Source organism: Rhipicephalus microplus, chromosome 6 (assembly GCF_043290135.1).
Source record: "Rhipicephalus microplus isolate Deutch F79 chromosome 6, USDA_Rmic, whole genome shotgun sequence".
Taxonomy (NCBI): Eukaryota; Metazoa; Arthropoda; class Arachnida; order Ixodida; family Ixodidae; genus Rhipicephalus; species Rhipicephalus microplus.
Window position 1 is genome coordinate 440001 of NC_134705.1, and position 19344 is coordinate 459344.

A 19344-nucleotide genomic window follows, 5' to 3' on the forward strand; every position below is an offset into this window, starting at 1 on the left:
CGTTGGGTTAGGTTAGGTTAGGTTACGTTAGGTTAGGTTAGGTTACGTTAGGTTAGGTTAGGTTAGGTTAGGTTAGGTAAGGATAATTTGGTTAGGTTAGGTAAGGATAATTTGGTTAGGTTAGGTAAGGTTAGGTTAGGTTAGGTTAGGTTGGGGTGGGTGTTGTTGGGTTGGGTTGGGTTAGGTTTGGTTAGGTTAGGTTAGGTTACGTTAGGTTAGGTTAGGTTAGGTTACGTTAGGTTATGTTAGGTTAGGTTAGGTTACGTTAGGTTAGGTTAGATCAGGTAAGGTTAGGTTACGTTAGAATAGGTTAGGTTAGGTTAGGTTACGTTAGGTTAGGTTAGGTTAGGTTAGGTTTGGTTAGGTTAGGTTAGGTTAGCTTAGGTTAGGTTAGGTTAGGTTGGGTTGGGTTGGGTTAGGTTGGGTTAGGTTAGGTTAGGTTAGGTTAGGTTGGGTTAGGTTAGTTTAGGTTAGGTTAGGTTAGGTTAGGTTGGGTTGGGTTTGGTTAGGTTAGGTTAGGTTAGGTTAGGTAAGGTTAGGTTAGGTTAGGTTAGGTTAGGTTACGTTAGGTTAAGGTATGAACCATCGTAAATCCGCGTTAAACAATGTCACTTAGTGAGATGCAGTGTTTTTCACCTTTACAAGTTGGGAACTGCGATATCTAATGTGAAAGCGCTTGAAACCGTCGTAATGTTGTAGAAAGCAATGTAAAGTAGCGAGTAAAACGTTTTCTAACGATAGAAGTCCGAAGGTTATGTTAGGTTGAGTTATGTTAGTTTAAGCTAGGTAGCGTCGCGAAACCACCAAAAACGACGTCATCTAACGAGATAGTGTTGTTTTATTGCGAGTACGAAACTGCGATAGGTGAAATGTTGTGAAAGCACACAAAACGTCATGAACAAGCCAAATACGGCGTGTTGTACCGTTACAAGTGCGAAACTGCTATGTTGTGATATTCTCGTTAAAGCGCATGCAAGCATCGTGAAACCTTAAGGAATGATGTCATTTAGCGAGAGACAGCGTTCTGTACTGTAATAAGTTGGTGAAAAACTGTGAGGTCATGCAAATATTGTAATTGTGAACGAAACAGTGTAATAGAGCGTTTTGAGATACAAGCGCGAATGTTAGGTTAGGTCAAGATATGAACCGTCGTAAAACCGCATTGAACAATGTCACTTTGTGAGATGCAGGTTTTTTCACCATTACAAGTCGGGAACTGCGATATCTAATGTGAAAGTGCATGAAACCGTCGTAATGTTGTAGAGAGCATTGTAAAGTAGCGAGTAAAACGTTTTCTAACGATAGAAGTGCGAAGGTTATGTTAGGTTGAATTATGTTAGTTTAAGCTAGGTAGCGTCGTGAGACCACGAAAAAGGACGTCATCTAACGAGATAGTGTTGTTTTATTGCATGTACGAAATTGCAATAGGTGAAATGTGAAAGCACACAAAACGGCATGAACAAGCCAGGTACTGCGTGTTGTACCGTTACAAGTGCGAAACTGCTCTAATGTGATATTCTCGTTAAAGCGCATGCAAACATCGTGAAACCTTAAAGAACGATGTCATTTAGCGAGATACAGCGTTCTGTACTGCAATAAGTTGGAGAAAAACTGTGAGATCTTGCAAATATCGTAATTGTGAACGAAACAGTGTAATTGAGCGTAATTAGATACAAGTGCGAATGTTAGGTTAGGTTGAGATATCAACCGTCGTAAAACCGCATTAAACAATGTCACTTAGTGAGATTTAGTGTTTTTCAACATTACAAGTCGGGAACTACGATATCTAATAGGAAAGCGCATGAAACCGTCGTAATCTTGTAGAAAACATTGTAAAGCTGCGAGTAAAACGTTTTCTAACGACAGAAGTGCGAAGGTTAGGTTAGGTTAGGTTAGTTTAAGCTAGGTAACGTGAAACTACCAAAAACGACGTCATCTAAGGAGATAGTGTTGTTTTATTGCGAGTATTAAACTGCGATAGGTGAAATGTTGTGAAAGCACACAAAACGGCATGAAAAAGCCAAATACTGCGTGTTCTACCGTTACAAGTGCGAAACTGCTATGTTGTGACATTCTCGTTAAAGCGCATGCAAGCATCGTGAAACCTTAAAGAACAATGTCATTTAGCGAGATACAGCGTTCTGTACTGCAATAAGTTGGTGAAAAACTGTGAGGTCATGCAAATATCGTAATTGTGAACGAAACAGTGTAATAGAGCGTTTTTAGATTCAAGTGCGAATGTTAGGTTAGGTTAAGATATGAACCGTCGTAAAACCGCATTAAACAATGTCAATTACTGAGATGCAGTGTTTTTCACCATTACAAGTCAGGAACTGCGATATCTAATGTGAAAGCGCTTGCAACCGTCGTTAGGTTAGGTTAGGTTAGGTTAGGTTAGGTTTGGTTAGGTTAGGTTAGGTTAGGTTAGGTTAGGTTAGATTAGGTTAGGTTGGGTTGAGTTGGGTTAGGTTGGGTTAGGGTAGGTTAGGTTAGGTTACGTTAGGTTAGGTTAGGTAAGGATAATTTGGTTAGGTTAGGTAAGGTTAGGTTAGGTTAGGTGGGTTGGGTGTTGTTGGGTTGGGTTGGGTTAGGTAAGGTTAGGTTAGGTTAGGTAAGGTTAGGTTAGGTTAGGTTAGGTTAGGTTACGTTAGGTTAAGGTATGAACCGTCGTAAAACCGCATTAAACAATGTCACTTAGTGAGATGCAGTGTTTTTCACCTTTACAAGTTGGGAACTGCGATATCTAATGTGAAAGCGCTTGAAACCGTCGTAATGTTGTAGAAAGCAATGTAAAGTAGCGAGTAAAACGTTTTCTAACGATAGAAGTGCGAAGGTTATGTTAGGTTGAGTTATGTTAGTTTAAGCTAGGTAACGTCGTGAAACCACCAAAAACGACGTCATCTAACGAGATAGTGTTGTTTTATTGCGAGTACGAAACTGCGATAGGTGAAATGTTGTGAAAGCACACAAAACGGCATGAACAAGCCAAATACTGCGTGTGTTACCGTTACAAGTGCGAAACTGCTATGTTGTGATATTCTCGTTAAAGCGCATGCAAGCATCGTGAAACCTTAAAGAATGATGTCATTTAGCGAGAGACAGCGTTCTGTACTGTAATAAGTTGGTGAAAAACTGTGAGGTCATGCAAATATCGTAATTGTGAACGAAACAGTGTAATAGAGCGTTTTCAGATACAAGCGCGAATGTTGGGTTAGGTTAAGATATGAACCGTCGTAAAACCGCATTAAACAATGTCACTTTGTGAGATGCAGTGTTTTTTACCATTACAAGTCGGGAACATCGATATCTGATGTGAAAGCGCATGAAACCGTCGAAATGTTGTAGAGAGCATTGTAAAGTAGCGAGTAAACTGTTTTCTAACGATAGAAGTGCGAAGGTTATATTAGGTTGAGTTATGTTAGTTTAAGCTAGGTAGCGTCGTGAGACCACCAAAAAGGACGTCATCTAACGAGATAGTGTTGTTTTATTGCATGTACGAAATTGCAATAGGTGAAATGTTGTGAAAGCACACAAAATGGCATGAACAAGCCAGATACTGCGTGTTGTACCGTTACAAGGGCGAAACTGCTATAATGTGATATTCTCGTTAAAGCGCATGCAAGCATCGTGAAACCTTAAAGAACGAAGTCATTTAGCGAGATACAGCGTTCTGTACTGCAATAAGTTGGTGAAAACTGTGAGATCATGCAAATATCGTAATTGTGAACGAAACAGTGTAATTGAGCGTAATTAGATACAAGTGCGAATGTTAGGTTAGGTTGAGATATCAACCGTCGTAAAACCGCATTAAAAAATGTCACTTAGTGAGATGTAGTGTTTTCAACATTACAAGTCGGGAACTACGATATCTAATAGGAAAGCGCTTGCAACCGTCGTTAGGTTAGGTTAGGTTAGGTTAGGTTAGGTTAGGTTAGATTAGGTTAGGTTAGGTTAGATTAGGTTAGGTTGGGTTGAGTTGGGTTAGGTTAGGTTAGGTTAGGTTACGTTGGGTTAGGTTAGGTTAGGTTAGGTTACGTTAGGTTAGGTTAGGTTACGTTAGGTTAGGTTAGGTTAGGTTAGGTAAGGATAATTTGGTTAGGTTAGGTAAGGATAATTTGGTTAGGTTAGGTAAGGTTAGGTTAGGTTAGGTTAGGTTGGGGTGGGTGTTGTTGGGTTGGGTTGGGTTGGGTTAGGTTTGGTTAGGTTAGGTTAGGTTACGTTAGGTTAGGTTAGGCTAGGTTAGGTTAGGTTACGTTAGGTTATGTTAGGTTAGGTTAGGTTACGTTAGGTTAGGTTAGATCAGGTAAGGTTAGGTTACGTTAGAATAGGTTAGGTTAGGTTAGGTTACGTTAGGTTAGGTTTGGTTAGGTTAGGTTAGGTTAGCTTAGGTTAGGTTAGGTTAGGTTGGGTTGGGTTGGGTTAGGTTGGGTTAGGTTAGGTTAGGTTAGGTTAGGTTGGGTTAGGTTAGTTTAGGTTAGGTTAGGTTAGGTTAGGTTGGGTTGGGTTTGGTTAGGTTAGGTTAGGTTAGGTAAGGTTAGGTTAGGTTAGGTTAGGTTACGTTAGGTTAAGGTATGAACCGTCGTAAATTCGCGTTAAACAATGTCACTTAGTGAGATGCAGTGTTTTTCACCTTTACAAGTTGGGAACTGCGATATCTAATGTGAAAGCGCTTGAAACCGTCGTAATGTTGTAGAAAGCAATGTAAAGTAGCGAGTAAAACGTTTTCTAACGATAGAAGTCCGAAGGTTATGTTAGGTTGAGTTATGTTAGTTTAAGCTAGGTAGCGTCGTGAAACCACCAAAAACGACGTCACCTAACGAGATAGTGTTGTTTTATTGCGAGTACGAAACTGCGATAGGTGAAATGTTGTGAAAGCACACAAAACGTCATGAACAAGCCAAATACGGCGTGTTGTACCGTTACAAGTGCGAAACTGCTATGTTGTGACATTCTCGTTAAAGCGCATGCAAGCATCGTGAAACCTTAAAGAATGATGTCATTTAGCGAGAGACAGCGTTCTGTACTGTAATAAGTTGGTGAAAAACTGTGAGGTCATGCAAATATCGTAATTGTGAACGAAACAGTGTAATAGAGCGTTTTGAGATACAAGCGCGAATGTTAGGTTAGGTCAAGATATGAACCGTCGTAAAACCGCATTGAACAATGTCACTTTGTGAGATGCAGGTTTTTTCACCATTACAAGTCGGGAACTGCGATATCTAATGTGAAAGTGCATGAAACCGTCGTAATGTTGTAGAGAGCATTGTAAAGTAGCGAGTAAAACGTTTTCTAACGATAGAAGTGCGAAGGTTATGTTAGGTTGAATTATGTTAGTTTAAGCTAGGTAGCGTCGTGAGACCACCAAAAAGGACGTCATCTAACGAGATAGTGTTGTTTTATTGCATGTACGAAATTGCAATAGGTGAAATGTTGTGAAAGCACACAAAACGGCATGAACAAGCCAGATACTGCGTGTTGTACCGTTACAAGTGCGAAACTGCTCTAATGTGATATTCTCGTTAAAGCGCATGCAAACATCGTGAAACCTTAAAGAACGATGTCATTTAGCGAGATACAGCGTTCTGTACTGCAATAAGTTGGTGAAAAACTGTGAGATCATGCAAATATCGTAATTGTGAACGAAACAGTGTAATTGAGCGTAATTAGATACAAGTGCGAATGTTAGGTTAGGTTGAGATATCAACCGTCGTAAAACCGCATTAAACAGTGTCACTTAGTGAGATGTAGTGTTTTTCAACATTACAAGTCGGGAACTACGATATCTAATAGGAAAGCGCATGAAACCGTCGTAATCTTGTAGAAAACATCGTAAAGCTGCGAGTAAAACGTTTTCTAACGACAGAAGTGCGAAGGTTAGGTTAGGTTAGGTTAGTTTAAGCTAGGTAACGTCGTGAAACTACCAAAAACGACGTCATCTAACGAGATAGTGTTGTTTTATTGCGAGTATTAAACTGCGATAGGTGAAATGTGAAAGCACACAAAACGGCATGAACAAGCCAAATACTGCGTGTTCTACCGTTACAAGTGCGAAACTGCTATGTTGTGATATTTTTGTTAAAGCGCATGCAAGCATCGTGAAACCTTAAAGAACAATCCCAGGCAGCACGCCGCCGTTGGACCAATCTTGGACCAACATCGGCTAACATCGGCACCGACGTCGGGCCGACGTCGGAAGTGCAACTTCTTCCAATGTCGGGCCGACGTTCAAGCCAATGATGGGCCGACGTTTTGCCGATGTTTTAGCCAGTATGCAACCAACATTGGGCCGACGAAGGCCCATCGTATTGCCGACAAAGCTGCCAATGTTCGGCCAACATTGGGCCATATTTCAGCCAATCACATGCCATTTTTACGCCGATGTTTGCTGCACGACGAATATTGGCTACGGATGTACGACCGACATTGGACCAATCCAGGGCCACATTGCAGCCAATCAAATGCCGTTATTACACCGATGTTTCCTGCACGACGAATATTGGCTACTGATTGGCTTGCCATTATGTAACCATTATTAGTAGGGAATTTTTCTTACCAGATGATTTAAACAATATGCCTCGATGACCCGCTCTTGTAGCTTTGCAGTCCTGTATACTTGGGGCAACAGAAAATTGAATGCTGAGAACTGAAAGCAGTTACCCGATCTATTTCATCTTTAATACCTCATTCCCTTTGCTAACACTAGAAGTGTAGTTTATTTTTTTACCAATTTATCTTTTGCAATAGCGAGTGCTTTATTTGGTACTGGTATTTGGTACAGCAAATCGAAAAAAGTCGTTAGGAAGTAAATGTTGAAAGCGTATGTCCCCCACATGGTAATCGAGAATATTCATAGTTTAGAGCATTTTTTTGTAACTAAAACATGGTGATGGTGCTTCCGAATCAGCATAAGCTAGCCGAACAGTGCACCACCGACAGTCTGCAGACCATTTATTCTTTGTTTTTTTATTTATTTGGTAAAACAAAAAATGTATACATTGAAAAATATATATACACAACTAAAAAAGGCCCGCTCTACTGCAGGTCAGGTTGCGTTGGGGGCACAGTGACAGTGGTGCTGTCAAGGCCCTGGCTGCTGTGGCTGGGCAGGAAGCCAGCTGCCGCGAGCAGCCGATAATCTGCACTCTGAGAGTGGGGATCATCGGGCTGCTCCACAACAAATGCTTCTCTGAAGCGCCGCTTCCTGCCCCCACAGCGATCACCAGACCCTGGCAGCTACCTCTTAATAAAGTTGAGGGCCTCCGCCTGGTCGCACCCTGCTTTTTGGCGGATGACATCTGCATACAAGAACAAAAATACCATAGCACACATGAAGCACTGCAGTACAGAGAATACACAAGGGTACACACACATAAAACAATGAACAAGTCTAACCTGTCACTAATCTACAGAGCCTCAGGTTCACAAAGGCCCTTTTCCCTTTTCTGCCATGAAGGCTGTACAGCACTTGCACGTCATGTGCCAATACAGCCTTCATGGCATTCACACCAATTTCTCGGAGGCCAAGTCCCCCAATCTGCAGGAGGTGCTTGCGCTGTAAAAAAATGCAAGAAGCATAGATGGGGTAAACGCAACAGCACATCGAAATGTTTTCATGATAAAAATCTGCAAGAAGAGGACACCGAAACCAACAACTTGAATTTTTGGGCATCACAACATTTCATTGTTTTTTTTCGCTAACTTCAACTCAATTGACCTAAAATGGTTTCCACATCAGCCCTCTCACACTCAGTGTGAGAACCTTTCAGAGTCCTTCTCTGAATGCAGTTTCCCTGTTATGAAATCAAATACAACACTGTTATAACCCTTCATAAATATTGATTCTAGCTATGAAATAGTATAATTACTTTGTACAGTGCTCGAATTCCAATACACGTTTCTTCGAGGTTACAATGTCTTTGCCTGAATGTTGACTAGGAGTAGCTTCTACAGGTGAAAAACGATAAAATATGTGGAATTCAAAAAGAAGCTAGGACATGTTTTTAATCAATGCATTGTAAGCAGAGCACAACAAGATAAATGAACATGATCAAGGCATACTAAGAGGCAACCTTAGAGCGACCAAATCTTGGTCATAGATGAAACTGATAGAAAAATAAAGGTCGCACTAGATGGTCGCACCATTTGCTGTTTATATTTTTCTGTGATAGCCAACAAAGAGGCATGTCGCTATAGAAATCTCATCACAATAAACAAAGGTGCATTTTTCTTCACACTGCGAAATTGGGTGCATGTTAGATTTTTAAAAAAGTAAGAAATCGGCTAACACAAGGCAGGGTGAACTGTAGCTCAAAGTAGAGAGAGCCGCAGCGGACACGAAATAGGGTGATAAATGAACAAAATTACTGAATGTCTGTTTTAAGCAGGCTATTGCTAGTCACTGCCCATCAAACACACGATGCCGCCTACATCGTCTGCTAGCTTAGGACAGTTCACTCGGACTTCACAGACTATAGTAAATACAGTCGAATCTCATTAATTCCAACACACTTAATTCGAACTGACGCTGTGGTCCTATCAAAGCTATACCGCGCTCCGAAAATGCTCTCAGCACCCCGCCCAATCCTGCGGTGGCACTTCCGACACCTCATCGCTGTGCTTGAAGAAGAAAATGAAGAAAAGGAAAGAAAAGACTGCGGTGGAATGTTTGCCAAATGCCAATCTGCGACATTCCTGTGCCCCGCTTCGGCTTTTTCCGTCCCTGCCACGTAGAGACCCTTCTCTTCTTAACACTGCGCATGAAGAGAAAGAGGGGAAAAAAAGCTGTCGCAGAGAGTTGGCTATCTCATGCCGATCTGCAACGCGCCAGTGTCACGCTTCCCTGTTTTTCGTTCCTGCTATGTAGAGACTCTTATCCTTTCAACACCGCGCATGAAGAGAGAAAAAAAAAAAAAGCTGCCGCGGAGTGTTTCTCTCTCGAATGCCGATCTGCTTTTCTCCAGGTGGAGACGCTCCTCCATTCTCATCATGTGCTGGCCACGCTCCGGCTGCAGCGCAGATGGTAACAGTGGAAACACAGTTGTCTTCGAAGAGTGTCAGCACTAGACATTGCCGCGCGTAACTTCTTTTGCCAGGAGAATACTGAAGCCGAAGTACAAATGCTTTGCAAACTGCACGCAAAACTTGTTGACTCGTTGCAAGGCCAACGTGTACAGACATGTATTGACAACTTTAATTAACGACGGATGTCCTGTAATTTGTGAATAAAACTTCTCCATGCACATGCATCACTGCATGGTGAGCCCTCCTCTCGTTTACCGTATTTACTCTATTCTACCGCGCTCTCAATTGTAACGCGCGCCCGGTTTCCACGACAAAAAAAAAAAAAAAAACTAAGACATCGGTTGCAACGCGCACCCTTTTTTCTCGTTGGCCCGCTTGATCACACCACTCGCGAAAACGACTCTTTTTGAGAGCGTCTTCCGTTTAAATATGAAGTACGGGGGAAGCTTATGCCTATCTGACGTGCAACAGAGCATTGCTGTCACTCTAGTTTTACCGTGGCCCGATGTCAGTACACAAACTTGCTTCGCCCCCTTCTCCTAGACAATTGTGGTGCCAGGCATGTCGAAGTAAAGGGGCGTGTGATCGGCATTCCCGATTTGCCCAAGCAGGTAGCCGTTGTTGTGCCGCAAGTTTAGGAGGAACCTCTGAAGACTCTGAAGCTTTTCTTCGTACTCCTCCGACAACTTCCGGCATATGCCCGTTCGCCTTCGGAGGGAAAAGCCTTTTCTCTTCATTAAGTTCGTTATCGAGCACCTGCTCGCTTTAAAATGGCTCTGCATTAGCCCTTTTTCTAAGGCTAACTGCATAGCCTGCACTTGGAGCAGTTCTGTCATCACGGGCCGCTGTGCCGCTCACTGCTTAATCACATACTCGCCGAGCAGCTCTTCAATTTGTGAAAACCGACCCTGCTGTGGTCCACTGAAGCCTTTGCGTGAATCTTTGCTGTCGACAATATTCTGCTTTTGTTTCCGCCAGTCCTGCACGCACGTTTCGGGAACTCCGAGTTACCCGATTTTTGTCCGTTCCGGCACAGGCGACGACTTTTCTTTTAGAAGCAGCATTGTGGTGCACTCGTCGAGTTTTTGGAGTCGGCCCTACCATGCCGTCGATGCTAATGTACTACAAGATGACGAACTCCTCAGCACACGTATGAAGTGCCGCGCATGGGAAACACATAGGCAGAAATGACCGACGCGCCATGCCGACGCACGTAGGGGGCGGCCATTTTGTAAGTGGCGATGGCAATAGAATGACCATATTCATTTTTTTTTCGTACTCGATTCTAGCGCACATGCGATTTATGAACTCTCTTAACCGGAAAAAAGGTGCTTGTTAGATTAAGGTAATTACGGTAACTTTCATTATTTTGAACTTCTTTTAATTTGAACAAATTTTCTGGCCTCTGGAGTACCAATTATTCATATTCGACTGTAGTACAGTGGCTCATGAGATAACCTGACTAGTTTGTTTCCCGAAACACCTAAAGCAGTACTAAATTTCTGCATGTTACATAGGCATATTAAAAATCAAGAAATATACACCAAAGCTGCAGCCACAGCTTTACTCTGCACAGCTGCCTCTGCTGCCTCCACTTCTCCAATTGTACCAGCAGGCAGCCGGGGAAGGTCAGAGGGGCGCTGTGCTGGCTGGGCGTGCTGAGGCACGGACAAGAGCCGTACCTTGTGCTTCAGCTGTCGCACCTCCTGCAGAACCTCTCTTTGTTGCTGCCGGATGCCAAGTTGGATCCGCAGGATCCGTAGCAATAGAGCTGAAACATACAAGAGTACATACCATATTTACTCGCACAATTTGCATCCTCACATAATTTGCTCACCAGTATAATTAGCCAGCCTGCTTTACTACAAGAAACTTTTTGCTCGCATACTTTGCCCTCCCCAACCAGCCCAAGCCACCTTGCCAGCACACACACAGACACATTTGACTTCATGATGCTCTTGTCGAGCAGGTGAGTGCAGTCTTACACAAAATGGACTGAGTGCAAGGTCCCTTCTTCCATGAACTTTTATGCTTTCCCTAGAATATCGAACTTGAAAACTGAAACCTGTTTATGTGTAGTCCGAAATGCCTAAAGGTTTGCCTCCTATCTTCCCACCTCTTCCACGGCAAGAATGTATTCCAGAGACACAGCACAGATGTTGAACGCGTGCAAGGACCTGTCACTAGATGAGGCAGGTTTTCGCACTCATTTTTTTTTTTTCGGTTTCGCCATCTGGCCATTGCGTTTTTACCATTCCTTGTGATAGGCTACAATAATTATATACGAGGCAGATTGCTATTATAAAGCTTACCGAAGAAAACTGAAACCGTGCTACCGCTAAGCACATCAGCGTGGAGTTCTTCGACATGCAATATTCAGTATGGGAGCCAGCAGAAGAGTGCGTTGAATAAGACTTAGCATAGAAGCTTGGGTTTGTTGGTTAGATACCGGAGGGAACACAACGCAATAGAAGACTGGGACAAGGAATGGACACACACACACATGAAGGGCGACACACACAGCACTGTGTTGGCATCGCGCTTCCTTGTCTGCATCTTACTTTACGTTGGGTTTTCGACAATTATTGGAGAGTACTTATGTTCTCTGGTATAACCCTGTCGTGGGAACTGGTTTTTGTGAGCACTGTTCGGAAGAACTTCAAGAAAATGGGGGCATTTGAACAGGCTTAGCAAACAAATGACAATCCGCTTTGAGACAGCTGTGACAGCGCCTGCAACATATATTCCCAGTTGAGCTTTTAGGCCAGTGATTCCTACTAGCTTCGCACATGACCGGATTGACAAAAAAAGTACACATAATACGCGAGTATATACCGCATTTGACTCTGTAGCTTTGATGAACCAGGCAGATACACAAATTTATCCAAAACTCCATTGATTCTGTTGCAAAATTATTCAACAAACAAATTGCGATGTTATCCATGTGTTATCCATGTTGTCCATACGATTGTGGCACTTTACCATTGCAGCTTTCCAGGAGGCACACATATTACAGCGTTAGTTCACCACTCGCAGTTAATTGTATGCAGTAGGTTGCTCACAGCAACTGACTGCATGCAATGGTGAACATCTTGCATGCTTGCACCGCTGTTTCAGCATGCTGGCTGCTTCCCATACGGCTATCAATTGATGTTCACAAAATTGGGAAGATGAAGAAAGACTACACAGTGCCCTCTGGCCACCCTATACTCCAAACCTCCAGCCAACAAACAAACAAAAGAAACAGAAGTATGCAAATGAATATTATTCCTAATGCAGCTGGAATGGAGTGTAGTTTTCACCAATTCTGTGTGTTAAGTCAATATGGAGTGAGTTAACTCCATAAAGTAGCTTTTCTCATAACAGTGTTCACTCTATTGTAACACAAGCAGTGACTTCATAGCATCTAGAAGGAAAAATAGAATCTTCAGTATTTGATAGAAATGTGAGGCTCTACCTTAAAACAACAATAATCTGGAAGAAGAACTCATTACATTCGAAAAAAAAAGAGGTAGCACAGTTGATCCCCTTTACAAGAGACACTGATGTAACAGACAAACGGGGATAAGAGGCACCAGTGTGCAGGCTGACATTTGGCCCATCATGCATCAGGCACTCCGTAGATGCGCCTGTCCAGACGGGAGCCCTGCAGTCAAGCATGCTGAGCAAGACTGTTGACCACTGTACAATGACACATTGCCACAAAATTTCAAAACTTCATTTCACAGACTTCTGCAAAAGCTTCTTACACTATTGCATAATTTTTGCACAAGCTTCGCTCATTCTTGCGTGATTTTCGTCAGAACATATGTGTTGGAAGTTGTATGTCCCCAAAAACTTGCACAATACAAATAGCATACATTAAAGTCTATCACTTAATACGTGCATAGTGTAACAATGAAAGGAAACTCACACATGGTTTGCTCCGAGCCTTCCCCGTGCGGTGCCTCCTTGAGCCTTGGAGAGCACTGTACAGCTAGAGCAAAGTAGCAGCAATCCAGTGTTAATGGCAGGTTAACAAGACAACAAAACTAACCCCCATATTCATAAACGCTCCCCGACTCGGCTTTCACCCTTCACTTGACAGAGTTGAGCACTGTGCCGCTGCTCGTTTGAAAGCGACGCTGCGCTACTCGAGAATCACAGCAGATTATTGCTGACATGCAGCAATTTTTTCTGCTTAGAGACGGCGCCCCCATCAGCCATCTCAAGTGAAGGTGAAGCGTTGAGTGGAGGGACGTTCTAGAATACGGGGGTAAGATTGCTTGCAAGAACACTACAATAGACACACTTAATTTTTACACTTCATCTATATTGTACAGCTACACACATTCTGCATCCTTATAATGCAACATATACATACAGGCTTATAAAGTAAACACTGTAGGCTGCTCAAATAACACCTACACAAAAAAATTACCCAAAAGTGGCCATGGGCAAAGTACTTTTATTTTAAACTCACAAAACTTTTGCGGTGATGGAGAATAAATAAGACAGGTTACGCTTGGAGGCACATGAGACCTTCGCAGCTTTCATAAAGTACAAAAAACAATATGGTATGTGTGTGTATGTACGCATGAAGCTTCAGCCTTTACATACGGTTTCTTGAAAGAATCGACTATGAATTTTATGGCACCTGTGTCCTTCAGCGCAATTGAAAGCCTGCTGATCAGTGTGTGCAATTGCGGAATAGTTACATGGAAAATGGCGTGAAACACCTAAAATCAAATTTTTCTAGCTAGGAAATATGCAGCTGTGTATACACAACACATGCTGCAAACAGTGGGAGGTGACCACAAGAGTGATTTGAGTGTAAGCGGCAGTATTCCGCATTCATGCACCCCGCCATTTTCAACTGTTGCCCAAAAGCAGCACCACTTCAGCGTGCTACTTTTTTTTTTTACATCATAAACAGCACGGAATACAGCAAGGATGAAAACAACATATGCAATTAAATTTTGAGCACTATTTATGATGCGCATGATTGATTGATTGTTGATATGTGGGGTTTAACGTCCCAAAACCACTATATGATTATGATAGACGCCGTAGTGGAGGGCTCCGGAAATTTAGACCACCTGGGGTTCTTTAACGTGCACCTAAATCTGAGCACACGGGCCTACAACATTCCCGCCTCCATCGGAAATGCAGCCGCCGCAGCCGGGATTCGAACCCGCGCCCTGCGGGTCAGCAGCCAAGTACCTTAGCCACTAGACCACCGCGGCGAGGATGGTGCGCATGAAAAAAAAAAAAAAAGGCCTTTCTACAACGACGAATTCATAATTTGCCTTCACGGACCTTCTGTTAGGCTGCACCACATACAGATTTTTTGTGGCTTTCAAAAGAGATTTGAAAAAAAAAAAAAAAATAGTAACCGTGTTTACTCTCGTCATGAGCGCACTCACTAAGTCACCCTCATTTCAGTCGCCAAAATTTTGAATTTTTTTTTTCTTCCACATATTAAACACACACCTTACGTTCATCCGCTGAAGTCCCACGGGCTCCCCCCCCCCCCCTTGCCGCCTTCGCTCGCTGCCACGTGCCATTTTATTTTTGTTTCTATTTGTTCACGGAACGTCCCCTGTCTTTTTTAATTATCTCTTGTAACATATGTGGCATTATCTTGTTCCCGAGGTGCCACAGGTGCTCTGCTATGTAGATGCACCATTAAACTAGTATTTTTGATCAACTGTGCATTTCTGATGTTTACCTTGCAAGTACGTAAAACTGGCATGCTTCTTGATCTACGATACACATGTGGCTTGTCTCACTTTGAAGGAAAAGTTAGCATACAATGGTGTAAATGCTTATAATTTGAAATATTGAGGCAGCAGCACACCGGAGATGATCATATGGTAAAGAAACAAGTGCTGCCTTATTACTGGCAAGTTGTCACTTATATGTACAAATAAATTTTGCGAGCTAAAAAAAGTACAAAAGCACAGCGAGGCTATGATGTGGTTCAACCTGTGGATTCGCTTCATTTATCACGCCATATGATGAAGCTTCCTTTGGTAAAACTGCTCAGATAAGAAAAAAAGTTTGCTGTCCAATACAGCAACTATACAAAGTGTGCACGTGCATCTCGCAGCGCCTTTTCGTCTACTTCCGAAATGCGCCACCAACATGCCCGGGCACCAACCGAATCTATCGCCTACAACTGCCATGTTGTCTCCTCGTGCTTGCACCCGTTTAGTTTTGCCTCACGATGCAAGTTTGAGAAATTATGAGCTGCTAGTGAGGCAAGTTGATTTAGTAGTCCACGCAGAGGGAGCAAAGCTTAGGGTGTTTCTTCGCTGAAAGTTATAACCTGAAATTGAGAACGCACATTCCGATTTTCCTAAAAGTACCAGCGTATTTGGCTGGTGCAGATTAACAAAAGCTACTAGAAGAAACTTTGCAATATTTGCATCTTCAGGTGCAACTTCATTACGGGTAAGTGCCATAGCCAAGTATTTACCTGCAAACAGATATAGCTTACCAAGATACTGTACATACAAACTTGTCCGCAGTTAAAATCATGATGGCAAGGAAGGCGGTTAAAATCGTGATGGCGATCACGGAGATTTGGTATTGCATTGAAACAAACTATAAAGAATGGGAAACAATATTAGTTCACTTTGAAGTATAGCCGATCGGTTCAAGTTGGGCGTCATGACTTTTTTTTAATTAGTCAATTAATTCTATACACGATCTCTATCATGTTCAGTGACTCCACTGTACATTAGGGTACAACAAAAGCAAATTACAAAGTGAAAAGTGTGTTAAAGCATATGCGAAAAATAAAGTGATGACTGGCATTACCGCGGCACACACCACGCAATGTCGCTATCTGCCTTGTATAATATTTTCCTCGACTATTTCCACAAATTGCAATCAAAGAGGCTCAAGCTCAACATCAGCACTGTTTAAAACACTTGGGGGGGGGGGGGGGGCATTGCTACTTTGGTGGCGTAGGCCGTGACAATATATTCATAATATTATATCTCTTGTAAACTTGCCTAGCTCTGCACGACTAGTTTTCGATGGGAGCAGCTGCGCTTCGCACATCCACTCTTAAAATTGCGGCTCGAGAGATTTTGAGCTTTCACTTGTTTTCGGGCAAGGCAATTTGTAGTGAAAGCAAGATAATAGGCCCTCGTAGGTTGTGGCGGGCAGTCGGTGTACGCCGTGGCTGGTATATGTGTCGCACATCTTGATTATCTGGTCTTGTATCGAGTGAACGAGCGAGGCCTTCCTAATCCAATGAGCTCGTTAAAGTAAGACAACAAAAAACCACAATGCTTCCACATTGTTCACAGCAACAGATGACGAGCCCCCAACAAACCGCACTGCAGCACGTGAACTGCCGTACGTACCCAGGGAGTTACACGGGCATGGCGGGAGAGGGCGACAACGGCAGAAGTGACATCACAAGAACACTATGTATAAAGGGGACATTTAAAGACTTTTTTCCCATTTTTAAACTTCGTGCACTGTTCTGTCACAATTTATAGCTCAGAATAGTTGTATTTTGAAAAGGGCACTAATTCATAAGCCCAATGGTTCAAGGATGGGTGCATTTAGGGGGCCCATTCTACGTTTTACTTATGCCCTTCAAGAACTTGCTTACAGGGCCAAAGTCCTGTTTCAGAAAGAACACGCTAGTGCGTGGCCAGCAGTCCGTCAAGCATTAGTGCTGGTGAGATTTGGAAATGCAGCGCATGAGCATCCTCATCTGCTACTTCTCTGCTCATGCTCTCGGGGCTTACTTGCGAGGCACGGTCCTTCGCACTTTTCATTTTCACACTGTAAATCAACTCATACCAACTCTGCCTTCCATTATTTAATAAACCAATATTTCATGGTCACGAGGACGAGCTTAAAATGTTTGCTACATCAGACCTGAACAGCATTTTGAGTCATCGAAACTTGCTAGTTGCAGCGAGCATTATGCGAAAAATATGATGTGCTTTACGGTGACAACTTGCAAAACACTGCAGCAACGATTAAAATCATGCATTTTTTGTGCTCACAGGAAATCCCTGAAGCAGGAGGCACTGGGCTAGATAAATTGTGCAGCTAAAATACGGATGCGCTTTCCAATGCTGTCATGCGTACAGGCGGAGAAATGGCAGACAAAACTGGGCGCACCCCTATTCTATGCGCATGCGTCCCATTCACAAGCCTCGCTGCCAGTTAGCACTACATGGCTCACTGTCCATGAGCTCGCTTGTTTCCTGTAACAGTGGACCATACGGTACACCTATTTAAAAACGAGGATAGAATGTATATAATGCAGCATCTGATGAAGCCACGACGATGTGTTGCTGATGAAATCTGGAACTCTAGTTAGTACCCTTATTGTTAACCAGCCGACCGACTAGCAAAAAGATTTGCGACTGAAATGATGGCATCTACACCTGCCCTTAAAGGGACACTGAACAAAGTTTTTGCCGCCGAGATTTTCAGCCAAAGCAAAAGATTGGGCCATGAAATTCATAGACAATAATAATTTCAAGCAGAAACTACGAAAACATACTGAATTTAATGAGCCTTTTACAAAATGCCGCGTCTAGCTCTTAGACACGGCGTTTTCTAAAAGGTCGCGACATTTATTTTTCAAGTTTTTTTTTTTTTTGTTATTCAAGACAAATCTACGGTGAATTGTTCACAGAAAAGAAAATTGCCTCGGTATGATTTCTTTGCGAGCAGCTAGCTAATTTTAAGGCAGGCGCGTTGATTCGTGAACTGAAGGATGCGAGTGATGGATCTTGCCTGCTAGTGGCTAGGCGACAAAGGCTTTACCTCATGTCCCGGTGTAGCTAAGTCACGCAAATGGAGCAGAAAATGTGCATTATCATTTATTTCACCTAAATATCACACGTATGTGACTTATTGCCGGTGACAGGTGATCAGGATGGAGTCGACAAGTTGCAAATCTGAACAAGAATTCACTCGAATGAAAAACCAACCTATACTCACGTGCACGGTGAAGTCGAACACGTCGTCCGTCAATGTTGTCGCTGATGCCCGAAAAAAAAGAGAAGAGGACAAGCGACGGGGTCGTCTCTTTCTATAAAGTCGGCGGAACTGCCAGAACGGCCAACACAAAAGGCATCGGGTTGACATTCCTCCATCTGGGCATCAGTCGCTCCACCCGGGCATGCAGCTGCTACTGGTTCTACTACTGTCCTCTTCCCCGTGCCTCTTCCCGACATTGCAGTGTTGCTGCCATACTCGCGAACCTTTTTAAATTAAAGCACGCAATCATGTATTATAGTGCGCCATACTAAACTTAAAAACAGTGCGCCGGTACATGAGATCACGAAGCGCGGTCCACGCCATCACAAGAGCAATTAGAGAAAGGAAACAAAGAAAACAAAAATGTATAAAATATTTTGTCTCAATACGATCCGCAATTCAGTTTCCTGCAGCGGCTTTTGGCTCTGTATGAACGGCCAAGCCAGTGCCAAGCCAAGCTTGCTTCCCTGATCAGCTGTTTGTTTCCATCGAGAATGCAACAGTGAACTGGCAATTTGTTTAGATGATATTGCTAAAGGGCTTGAAATTGAATATTTCTCTACGTACTACTGCTGTACTTTTCCTCTCTGTTTCCTGATCACAGTGATGAGATTGAGGAGGTTACAATTTAGAAAACAGCAAGTGCAGCTCAAGCATTGCTAGTATCGCTGTTTCGGTAATAAAATGTTACAAAGATTTTGCCCCGCGACCTGCTTGCCGTGTTCGAGCTCCCAGTAGAAATTTACGTTGCCGCGTTTGAAAGAGTTGAATAAAATTGCAATATTACGACTGAAAGGCTCTGAAGCAACTTCGCATTTTATCAGGCCTACACCTCCCACACCTAGGCGAGTAAAACTCGTCGATATTATCTTGCAAAGCTGTGTATAATATTTAAAACACATTCTTTAGCCCACGATGAATTGTTTTCTCGTGTGGCTTCTCCATTTGGTAATGTCATGTTAACTTACAAAGGCAACTTTCCGTATTTAGTCTCTTTAGATGTTGCAAAAGCTTAACACGTGGTGTGTATGCCATACTGATAATTCTCCTCGTAACCTGGGTCCGCCTCTTTAAACAGCGTCACATTTTATTGTTCGCAATTGTGTTTGTTTTATACTGTAAGCGAGCTGTGTGATTTCATCAATATTCACGAGTGTTCCCTGACTATATAAACACGTGCGTCTTATTTGGTGCGGTGCACGTTTGTATGTAGCAAAAAATGTCATTTCGTCAGCGTGTGTCTGCATACACTTGCATGCCCTGCAGTACGTGTACATAATTAATGCAGTAAGGACTGCAATGCATAGCCTTGCATGGGAC

The 19344-nt window shown here is 42.9% G+C and overlaps 1 protein-coding gene across 4 annotated transcripts; it reads right to left on the reverse strand.

Moving 5' to 3' along the window:
- Positions 1-6966: 6966 nt before the first annotated feature.
- Positions 6967-18426, reverse strand: LOC142765168 (uncharacterized). Of its 4 annotated transcripts, none has more exons than XM_075865744.1 (5): positions 17986-18120; positions 12935-12997; positions 10566-10792; positions 7393-7552; positions 6968-7295 (listed from the first exon to the last, which is right to left on the reverse strand). In XM_075865744.1, the coding sequence occupies exons 2-5, from the start codon at positions 12936-12938 to the stop codon at positions 7234-7236; spliced, it is 453 nt and encodes a 150-aa protein (XP_075721859.1). In that variant the 5' UTR covers positions 12939-12997; positions 17986-18120; the 3' UTR covers positions 6968-7233. The 4 variants fall into 4 exon arrangements, with proteins under 4 accessions (XP_075721857.1, XP_075721859.1, XP_075721856.1 ...); XM_075865741.1 differs by having other exon boundaries at positions 6970-7295; positions 12935-12989; positions 17986-18426; XM_075865743.1 differs by having other exon boundaries at positions 6973-7295; positions 10704-10792; positions 12935-12989; positions 17986-18426.
- Positions 18427-19344: the final 918 nt, after the last annotated feature.

Bases quoted from the DNA above. Each gene is read 5' to 3' on its own strand.
- LOC142765168 (XM_075865741.1), bottom strand. From the start codon at position 18,132: ATGTCAACCCGATGCCTTTTGTGTTGGCCGTTCTGGCAGTTCCGCCGA. The intron at 12,990-17,985 runs GTGAGTATAGGT...CTAGCTGTACAG, and splicing joins TGTTCGACTTCACCGTGCAC to TGCTCTCCAAGGCTCAAGGA. The intron at 10,793-12,934 runs GTGAGTTTCCTT...TGTATGTTTCAG, and splicing joins AGGCTCGGAGCAAACCATGT to CTCTATTGCTACGGATCCTG.